The following is an 11856-nucleotide window of genomic DNA, read 5'->3' on the forward strand; positions in this document are numbered from 1 at the left end:
TGTAGCATAAGCCAAAATCTGTGGGTCCATTTTTTTATTTTTATTTAGAGATGACCAAGCCATATCTGCCTGACTTCGACACAGATGATAACCACAATAATGATGATGATGAAATGCTATCAGTCCCTTCATCTGAAACTCTTAAACGAGATTTAAGCCTTACTGCCTTGGCAACAAAAGTATAGACTAGCAGTCGTTTTCCGTGCGGTGAGCTACCTGCCAGGATACGCCTAAACAAAACGCTGGCGTCCGAGACTCATCACGTGGAACAGGTGTTGGACACAAGAACATCCTCTCACATAATGGATAGTACCACGAAAATAACGAATATTATACGTAAAATCATTACAAATTATGGAACTTATTAAAGGTTTTTGTCTGCATCTTATTATGCTTATTTTAAGATAAAGTATGCATAACCTCCACCCGACGTTTCAAATACAACGGGATCGACATCAACATATTTCCTCAAGATAAAAAGAAGAAAACATAAATTACCTCTTGGACACCCCCCTCATGTTGCTGGGCCATCGCCAACAGCATGGCATCAAATTGCTCAGCATCCTTCATTGGCATATCTTGTCACAAAATTCCTTCAACAACACACCAACACCTCCGCTGTTACGACACAACACACACGACTCAACCGGTCCGTAGAACCATCGAGATTTCCAGACGTGAATTTCTCAATCCTGTATCATAGCAACCAAAGAGGAAGAATAAATGGAACATATTCAAAGAATAAATCAATGGAACAACCAAAACTTGAAAGTTCCATCCTGCGAGTAGCAAAAAAATAGTAATGCCAACGAGCTAGAAAGAGCTAGAAAGAGGACTCTAGAAAGAGGATTCTTTCCAGTAATACAGATACTGAGAGACTCTCTGCAAATTGATGGAATCTTATGAGACTGATGTGGCGATAGGAGTAGAATCATGGTTGAGAGAAGGGGTGGGTGATAGAGAAGTATTTCCAGAAGGGTACACAGTCTATCGTAGAGACCGAGGAGATAAAATGGGAGGGGGGGGGGGGTGTTTATTCTGGTGAAGGAAACTTATTGTTCACATGAATGGTTTACCGATGAAAGGGATGAAATATTAGGGATAAAATTAGTTTGTCATAATATGAAGGAGGTGGGAATTATAGGAACATACAGGCCTGGAAGAGAGGAAAGAGACATGGAAATATTTGAGAAAATAATAGATTATACTCATAAAAACAATAATAATGATATGGTAATAATTGGGGGAGATCTAAACTTGCCTGAAGTTGAATGGAATGGAGCTGCAAGTGAAGCCCATGAACAGAAACTGGCAAATAAGTTAATTTGGGAGGGAGGATTTACACAAGTAGTACAAGAACCGACTCGTCTCAATAACTTACTAGATGTATTCTTGGTTAAACCATGGGAAATTGTTGATAAAACTGAGGTAATTGAAGGAATAGGTGACCATAAGGCTGTAATAATGGATGTAGGACTGGTACCAAAAAGGCTTAATAAGAGGGTCACACAAGACAAGAAATTATACAGAAAAACTAAAGTTGATGAATTTGGGACTTACCTTAAATCACAATTCAGTTGTTGGATAAGTGAAGGGAGTAATGTGGATACACTTTGGGCTAAATTTAAAGGAATAATTTGGGAAGGAGAGAAGAGATTTGTACCTGTTAAGAAGGGTAAAATGACCTCAGACCCTGTTTATTATACAAGGGAAATAAGAAAATTAAAAAGAAAATGTAGAATAGTAAACAGGAAAATCAAAGAGGGTAGGGAGAATAGAGAAACTAGAAAACAGCTAATGAGGGAACTGAATAGAGTGAAAAAGGAAGCAAAAGAGAATTACATGAATGGCATTCTTCAAGAAGGTCATGACCACAAAGGTAAATGGAAAAAGCTGTATTCATATATCAGGAATCAAAAAGGAAAAGGAATCCAAATTCCTACAATGGTGGGAGAAGGGGGTGAACACTATTAAACAGATACTGAGAAAGCAAACCTCTTCAGTAGGGAATTCAGAGATTCAGTAGAAGATTGTCAGGACTTGGAAACCATAACAGAAGATAGAGAGGCAGATACACATAGGGAAACAAGAAGCTTCTCATTCACAAATGAAGATATTTTCAGAGAAATCCAACTGCTTCAGCAAGGAAAAGCAGCAGGAAGTGATCAAATTACTGGCGAGGTATTAAAGGCAATGAGGTGGTACATAGTGCCTTATTTAAAATTTCTCTTTGACTATGTCATAAATAATAGTGTAATACCAAAGGAATGGAAGGAATCAATAATAATACCAATTTATAAAGGAAAGGGTGATAAAAGGAAACCAGAGAACTACAGACCAATCAGCCTGACCAGTATAGTTTGTAAAATACTGGAGAGTTTAATATCAAAGTACATCAGAGGGATATGTGATGATAAAAATTGGTTCATGAGGAGCCAGTATGGATTTAGAAAGAAATTTACTTGCGAGGCACAACTGGTGGGATTTCAGCAGGACATATCAGATCAGTTGGATTCAGGAGGCCAGTTAGATTGCATAGCCATAGATCTTTCCAAAGCCTTTGATAGAGTGGAACATGGAATATTATTAAAGAAATTGGAGGGAATAGGATTGGACGTAAGGGTTATACGTTGGATAAGAACATTTCTAAATTCAAGGGTTCAGAAAGTCAAAGTAGGAAATAATATATCACAGGAAGAGAAAGTTAGGAAGGGAATTGCACAGGGTAGTATAATCGGTCCGTTAGTTTTCTTAATATACGTAAATGATTTAGGGAACAATATAACATCGAAAATAAGATTGTATGCAGATGACATAATTGTTTATAGGGAAATAAATAACATTGAGGATTGCTCAGAATTACAAAGGGACCTTGAGAGTATCCAAGAATGGGTTGAAGAAAATAATATGAAGATTAATGGAGGCAAATCAACTGTTACAACTTTTACAAACAGGAGCTTTAAAACTGAAGTTGAATATACTTTGGATGAGGTAGTTATCCCAAAAGATGGCAAGTGCAAATACTTAGGTGTAAGATTTGAAAGTAATTTGCACTGGAAGGGTCATGTTGATGACATTGTTGGGAAAGCATACAGATCGTTACATGTCATAATGAGGCCACTTAAAAGATGCAACAAAGAATTAAAAGAAAAAAGTTACTTAAGTATGGTTCGTCCATTATTAGAATATGCAAACAGTGTTTGGGATCCTCACCAAGAATACCTAATAAAAGAACTAGATGGCGTGCAGAGGAAAGCAGCAAGGTTTGTAACAGGGGATTTCAGGAGAAAGAGTAGTGTATCAGAAATGATAAAGGAACTTGGGTGGGAAACTTTAAGTAAGAGAAGGGAGAAAACTAGACTTATAGGATTATATAGAGCCTATACAGGAGAAGAAGCATGGAGAGATATCCGTGAGAGGCTTCAGTTGGAAAATAATTATATTGGTAGAACTGACCACAAGTACAAAATTAGAAGGAATTTTAGCAGAAGCGATCGGGGTAAATTTTCATTCATTGGGAAGGGCGTGAAGGAGTGGAACAGTTTACCAGGGGTAGTGTTTGATCCTTTTCCAAAATCTGTACAGATATTCAAGAAGAGAATAAACAACAACAGAGAAAATAAATGAAATGTTAGAGGGCATTCGACCAGTGCAGGATATTGTAAATAAAAAATATGTGTGATTAAATTAATTCCATCCCCTGGACTATGGAGTTTGGACAGCCCAAGTAGGGGACTGCCTGTAGGGGTGAAGTACAGTGGGGACTTCGAGGGCCCTGGGACCGCTACGGTAGCTGTGAAGGTCCTTCAGGAACTCAGAAAAGTGGTGGCAAAAGGGGCTCTGGTTAAGACGCAGCAGGTCGTTATGCTACTTAGGTTCCAAAATGGGTAAAATATAAATATGTAAATAAATTCAATGTTAATTTTATACCAGTTGTATAGTATTATTAGAAGTAATTTCACATACCGTACTGCGTATGAGTTGACTATGTTTGTAAGATATTATAAGTAGAATTTTGTAAACAATATAAAATTATTAAGGATGATGTGTGTGTTTAATAGAACAAATTATTAGCGTAAATTGTATAATATTGTATTCTAGGAAAATTTTCTTCGTCTCTTATTAATTTAAAATTTAGTGCTTGACAATAATGTATTTTAGTGTACCATTTGCCACCGAGGTAGACACCTCATTTGCAAATAAAGAGATTTTGATTTGATTTGATCATTTATTTCAATCTCTACTTGAGAACGTGGGACATTTTTTAACTTAATTGAACTGAAACTGTATTCCGGATCCAAATGGTCACCCACATTGGAAGGCGGATGATTTAGACAGGGGTCTCTTCCCGCATTGCGCTCACTTTTTTTCTCTCCCTGTCCGCCTTCTGCGTGACGTCATGTGGTATGAGACAGCGGTCGCCCGTCCTGCTGACACGTATTACCACTACAGTCTAAAATGGTCATAACTTCTGAACTATTCATGCAAATAATGCCCTGACAAGGTTATTGTAATCCTTATAAAATACTGGAGGAGGTCAAACAATTTATTTTGAGGAGGAACTCGAGGATAATATCGAAATATTAATTTGATTTTAAGGAGTTACATTTTTTACCGCGGACTGTAGCATAAAATCACTTCTAGAGGGCAGCCGGTTGGAAATAGGTATGTGCCATCGCGGACTTTTTTGTAGAGGATTCTATGCTCTACATTTCGTACGCTTACACTTGGGGTCTATCGTTGATGGTTCACGCAGCGTAAGCCAAGAAAGCAAGTGACCGACCGACCGACCGACATTTTTATCTCTTTCTACGTATTTACTGTATATCGGATCACGGATATATAGTGATTTTATAGTGGTTCACTACGTGAATAGTGTTCGTTTTGTCAGTATCTGAAGTAGAACCACTGTACTGATTAAAATGCAGTCAACATATTATGGAAACGTGTGTGGCGCTATAAATTGTCGGCACTCCCGTGGGACAAAATTACGGCACCTCGAGTCTCAGAAAACCGTAAATGTTAGTGAGACGTAACACAAATAACATTATTATTATTTCACATATTATAAAGACAATAACGACAACAACCATCATAGCCAGTTAGTTTTCTACTGTGATGGGATAACAATACTTCCTCGTCAGCAATGCTTGGTTATTGAAACACTTTGTAATAAACTCTTCAATATCTCCATTATTGCAGCTCGTACGGTAAAAAGGTGTCAGATATAAATGACTGAATGAAAATCATATTTTCTATAATTATTGTTATGTGCTAATAGCCGGGCTGAGTAGCAACTCAAATGGTAGATCGCTGGCCTTCTTAGCCCAACTTGGCAGGTTCGATCGTGTCTCAGTCCGGTGGTGAAGGTGCTCAAAAACATAGTTAGTGGGACGTAAAATCCAATAACATTAACATTATTATGTGCTAATAACTTATATTTCTGAATATACACTGAATGACAGTGACAATGTAACACCAAGGAGGAGTGGTTCGAAAGGGATGAAAGTTGGGGAAAAAACAGATACGGCACGGATGAATAACTGATGTTTATTTCAAACCGATATGCAGGTTACACAATGCGCACGGCATCGACTCAGTAGGATGTAGGACCACCGCGAGCGGCGATGCACGCAGAAACACGTCGAGGTACAGAGTCAGGTACAGGTGTCCTGAGGGATGGTTCTCCATTCTCTGTCAACCATTTGCCACAGTTGGTCGTCCGTACGAGGCTGGGGCAGAGTTTGCAAACGGCGTCCAATGAGATCCCACAAGTGTTCGATTGGTGAGAGATCCGGAGAGTACGCTGGCCACGGAAGCATCTGTACACCTCGTAGAGCCTGTTGGGAGATGCGAGCAGTGTGTGGGCGGGCATTATCCTGCTGAAACAGAGCATTGGGCAGCCCCTGAAGGTACGGGAATGCCACCGGCCGCAGCACATGCTGCACGTAGCGGTGGGCATTTAACGTGCCTTGAATACGCACTAGAGGTGACGTGGAATCATACGCAATAGCGCCCCAAACCATGATGCCGCGTTGTCTAGCGGTAGGGCGCTCCACAGTTACTGCCGGATTTGACCTTTCTCCACGCCGACGCCACACTCGTCTGCGGTGACTATCACTGACAGAACAGAAGCGTGACTCATCAGAGAACACGACGTTCCGCCATTCCCTCATCCAAGTCGCTCTAGCCCGGCACCATGCCAGGCGTGCACGTATATGCTGTGGAGTCAATGGTAGTCTTCTGAGCGGACGCCGCGAGTGCAGGCCTCCTTCAACCAATCGACGGGAAATTGTTCTGGTCGATATTGGAACAGTCAGGGTGTCTTGCACATGCTGAAGAATGGCGGTTGACGTGGCGTGAGGGGCTGCCACCGCTTGGCGGCGGATGCGCCGATCCTCGCGTGCTGACGTCACTCGGGCTGCGCCTGGACCCCTCGCACGTGCCACATGCCCCTGCGCCAACCATCTTCGCCACAGGCGCTGCACCGTGGACTCATCCCTATGGGTATCGGCTGCGATTTGACGAAGCGACCAACCTGCCCTTCTCAGCCCGATCACCATACCCCTCGTAAAGTCGTCTGTCTGCTGGAAATGCCTCCGTTGACGGCGGCCTGGCATTCTTAGCTATACACGTGTCCTGTGGCACACGACAACACGTTCTACAATGACTGTCGGCTGAGAAATCACGGTACGAAGTGGGCCATTCGCCAACGCCGTGTCCCATTTATCGTTCGCTACGTGCGCAGCACAGCGGCGCATTTCACATCATGAGCATACCTCAGTGACGTCAGTCTACCCTGCAATTGGCATAAAGTTCTGACCACTCCTTCTTGGTGTTGCATTTGCTCTGTCAGTCAGTGTATATCGAAGCTCGTGAAATAATACAGTATCCGTGATCCGATATACAGTAAATACGAAGAAAGAGACAAAAATGTCGTGCGAGAAGAGACCTGTCACTGGATCTCGGTTATTTCAAAAGGGGGCCTCACACATCCCAGTCATGAGTGGTTAAAAAATATAGCCCCATTCGAAATTTCATTTGGTGTGTTTCACGGTAAGACTGTATCCAAATGCAAAAAAGTGAAAACTCTTACTTCTATTTTTAAGTCAAAATTTCCAGTATTCCATGACAAAATAATTTACCTACGTAAGGACCAGGACATTTATTAGGATATGGCATTTTAATGCAAAGAGTAAGGAGCTAGCACTGAGAAAATATGCCAATAAGAAGGCTAAGCTTTGGGCTGGTTCATCAAGTAATTAAGTCTCCTGACACGTACGTTTTAGTAATTTAATATAATTCCGTAATTATGTCGATATGATGCATATTTTCCTATGCCATTTAATCTAAATATTTACTTCATCAGGAAATAAATTAATTATTTTGAGTTGCATGGCAATATTTTATTTTTTATCGTATTATATGTCATGTATTTGATAGTTGATGTTCTACCTGCTCAGCATGTGACGAAATTTAACGCATTTTCACGTTTTAAAATCGATTGGAAGTGCTGTTACTTATCGAATCGGACTAAACCAGACTATTATTTGATGAAAGATTGAGAAGATGTTTCACAGGCACGAGAATTCACAGGCTTGCTGTACTGCGACTGTGTTCCTTACTCGCTATGGTTCATACCGCGTAACGTCAGAGCGCTCCAGCCAATGGAAGCTTCAACCGCCGGAGTAGTCTACCTTATATTCTAGTTACCTTGGATGATTTATATCTTTAATAAATCTCTCTCTCAACTGTGCGGAATAACTAGATTGACTTCACAAAATTTAATCGACTAGTTTTGTCTGGTGCTTCAACAAAGAAACCACAGAAGATCTAAGGGATATCCACTGAAATCCGCGTAATAAAAAAAATCAAATGTTGCTTATTTTTGAAAGAATGAAAGTTTAATTGCAGCCAATGGCCATATAAATACACATAAAGTCGTACAATTCTGTTAAACGAAAATTTGTCAGTGATTCGTGTCTCTGTCTACAGTAAACAACGCAGTATCAATAAAACATGGCACGCCGCAACGAGAGCATACACAGTCTGAGTCATGGTAATGAAACATTGATCTTCTGCATTACTTACGGTAGAAACGATTTCCAGTGTGCGAGTGTTCCCAGTGTGCCGCAGCTCGAAATTTGCTCGTTTCCAGACTTGCGAGAACATCGCATCAGTGGTAAAGAAGTTGTCCTAGATAGCCGCTCTCTTTGCCTATAAATCGTGTAAAACATTAATGTAGCTGAAAGTGTCTGGAAGTAGCAGCTTAAACCGCAGATCCTATATGTAGTATAATTCCCTGGCTAGCAAGTACACGAGACGGGATGGCGTGAATTTTAACAAGCAAGGGGCCTTTTACAATTAATCAAACATACACTACTGATCTCCATTTCGGGCAGTCGCCAGGTGGCATATTCCCTATATGGAGTTTACCTAGCATTTTCTTAAATAATTGCAAGGAAATTGGAAATTTATTGAATATCTCCCTTGGTAAGATATATCAATCTCTAATTCCCCTTCCTATAAATGAACATTTGACCCCCTTTGGCCTCTTGAATTCCAACTTTGTCTTCATATTGTTATCTTTCCTACTTTTAAAGACGCCACTCAAATTTATTCGTCTACTAATGTCATTCCACGGTATTTCTCCGCTAACAGCTCGGAACACACCACTCAGTCGAGCAGCTCGTCTCCTTTCTCCCAAGTCTTCCCAGCAGAAACTTTGCAACATACTTGTAACGCTACTCTTCTGTCAGAAATCACTCAGAACAAATCGAGCTGCTTTTCTTTGGATTATTTCCAGTTCTTGAATCAAGTAATCCTGGAGAGGGTCCCATACACTGGAACCATACATTAGTTGGGGTCATACCGGAGACTTATAAGCACTCTCCTTTACATCCTTGCTACAACCCCTAAACACCCTCATAGCCATGTGCAGAGATCTGTATACTTTATTTACAATCCCATTTATGTGATTACCCCAATGAAGGTCTCTCCTTATATTAACACCCAGATACTAACAATGATCCCCAAAAGGAACTTTCATCACATCAATGCAGTAATTAAAACTCAGAGGACATTTCCTATTTGTGAAACTCACAACCTGACTTTGAACCCCGTTTATCAACATACCATTGCATACTCTGCATCTCGCAAAATTATCGAGGTCATTTTGCAGTTGATCACAATTTTGTAACTTATTTATTACTCTATAGAGAATAACATCATCTGCAAAAACCCTTACCTCTGATTCCACTCCTTTACACAAATCATTTATATATATAAGAAAACATAAAGGTCCAATAATACTGCCTTGAGGAATTCTCGCCTTAATTATTACAGGGTCAGATAAAGCTTCGCCTACTCTAATTCTCTGAGATCTATTTTCTAGAAATATAGGGACCCATTCAGTCACCCTTTGTCTAGTCCAATTGCACTCGTTTTTTCCAGTAGTCTCCCATGATCCACCATATCAAATGCTTTAGAGAGGTCAATCGCGATACAGACCATTGGACCTCCAGAATCCAAAATATCTGCTATGTCTTGCTGGAAACCTACAATTTGGGCTTCAGCGGAATAACCTTTCCTAAAACCCAATTGCCTTCTAAAGATCCAGTTATTAATTTCGCAAACATGTCTTACATAATCAGAAATAATGCGTTCCCAAAGCTTACATGCAAAGTATGTCAAAGTTACTGGCCTGTATTTTTCAGCTTTATGTCTATCACCCTTTCCTTTATACACAGGGGGTACTCGAGCAACTCTCCATTCATTTGGTATAGCTCTTTCAAATAAACAATAATCAAATAAGTACTTCAGATATGGTACTATATCCCAACCCATTGTCTTTAGTATATCCCCAGAAATCTTATCAATTCCAGCCGCTTTTCTAGTTTTCAACTTTAGTATCTTATAGCAGATATCATTGTTTTCATATGTACATTTTAATACTTCTTTAGTATTAGTCACCTCCTCTATCTGGACATTTTCCTTGTAACCAACAATCTTTACATACTGCTGACTGAATACTTCTGCCTTTTGAAGATCGTCACATACACACTCTCCTTGTTCATTAATTATTCCTGGAATGCCCTTCTTGTAACCTGTTTCTGCCTTATTGTACCTATACATACCCTTCCATTTTTAACTAAAGTTTGTATGATTGCTAATTATGCTTGCAATCATGTTATCCTTAGCTGCCTTCTTTCCTAAATTCAATTTCCTAGTAAATTCCTTCAATTTCTCCTTATTTCCACAGCCATTTCTAACTCTATTTCTTTCCAATCTGCACCTCCTTCTTAGTCTCTTTATTTTTATTTTCATTTTTATTTTTTTAAGATGACGTCAGCGAAGGATGTAAGTGAAGGTAGCTCCCAGTTCTCTTGCGAAATAATCGGGAATAAGTGTGGTGTAAATAAGAAGCGAGTGAAGAATGGTATCCAGTGTGAAAAGTGTTTAATTTGGTACCATTTTGAGTGTATATGTGGTGCTGGTTTTGCTAAACATGAAGATACTTGGACCTGTGTGAGCTGTGGCGAGAGCAATTTGAATAGCGGTAACAAACCTAGGCCTACAACGGTCAACGAATCGCTGGCGTCTCATTCCTTGGAGGATGGAGGTAATGATAATGTACCAGTAGCGTGCATTGTGGGTATGCAGGTTAAGCCGGGCTTACCCGTTGGACTTGAGAAGCTAAGTAGGCATTAATTCAACTGTAAGTGCAACAATTAATTTTATCTTGTCCGTTGGCAATATTTTTTTTAAATAACATAATTTGCTGCAGTATGTAGGAAATAATTTCTGCAGTGCGAATTTCTGCAGTAACGAGGGTACGCCGCACATCTACCGCTTGGCTCGCCCAGCGTTGAGTTCAAGTTGACACATGCGTAGTAACCGCGCCAGTAAGCGAGCTTGGTAAGCCGACAACTCAACGCTGCCCGGCTTGACACCACGGTGTAGCCAAGTATCATGTAGCGGTGTGAAGCAGCTTTGAGCGGGTTTATGATACGACTATTTACTTTGATTTGGCTTCTTGCTGAAACAGCTCTTGTGAGCGACAACTGATAGTAAAAGTAGGATTATCCATTTCATTTTAGAATTGAAAATTAGTTTCTTCTTAAGTGTAACAGCATGATAAAAATTGCCTACTAGTAGATACCAGCGTTGTTGTGGACCATGTGAAGTGTTTGTAGGAGCGTGCGTTCTAACGATTTTAATAATAATAATAATAATAATAATAATAATAATAACAATAATAATAATAATAATAATAATAATAATAAAATAATCATATGAAACGTGGACAGTGATTATAATTAGCCTGTGTCGTGAGTGCGTATTTGTGTATTTATATAGAAGTATTTAGTGAAATATAATTTTTTCTCAGTTTCAACTATCGTAATATTTGCGATGGCCGACTCAATTTGTGTGATTAAACAACTGATGGACAAACCGTTTCGTTTAGGAGCTCATGTGAGAAACTAGAAATTGTTTAGTAAGGAAAACCTCCTCCAGATATTCCCAACCTTAAAGAGACGCATAAAAACAAAAATCAAGAGTACGTTCGTCATTTCCAAACTTCACAGTACAGTAAAACACAGTGGATTGCTGGAAGTTCCAAATTGAATGAACCATTTTGCTGGCCATGTTCACGCTTTGCAAGAGACCGAACTGTTTGGTCTGGCACTGGTTATGATAATCTGAGTAACTTGCACAATGCCATTCAAAACCTTAAGAAATCGCAGTCACACATTTCTGCACTGTTACGGCTGAGAACGTTTGGAAAATCTAGAACTGATATTCAGCTTGATGCTCAATTGCGTGCAAGCAGTGTACAATATAATGAGACCGTTC

At 39.8% G+C, this 11856-nt stretch overlaps 1 protein-coding gene across 1 annotated transcript in view; it reads right to left on the reverse strand.

The window, feature by feature from the left end:
• nudC (nuclear distribution C, dynein complex regulator) overlaps nucleotides 1-689 on the reverse strand; it is a 332523-nt gene extending 331834 nt beyond the window's left edge. Inside the window, exon 1 of the mRNA XM_067156732.2 lies at nucleotides 499-689. Coding sequence (XP_067012833.1) covers nucleotides 499-576 — 78 coding nt within the window. The 5' untranslated portion in view covers nucleotides 577-689. The remainder of the gene's footprint in view (nucleotides 1-498) is intronic.
• Between the last annotated feature and the right edge of the window lie 11167 nt (nucleotides 690-11856).

The sequence above is a fragment of the Anabrus simplex genome, chromosome 1 (assembly GCF_040414725.1).
Source record: "Anabrus simplex isolate iqAnaSimp1 chromosome 1, ASM4041472v1, whole genome shotgun sequence".
Taxonomy (NCBI): Eukaryota; Metazoa; Arthropoda; class Insecta; order Orthoptera; family Tettigoniidae; genus Anabrus; species Anabrus simplex.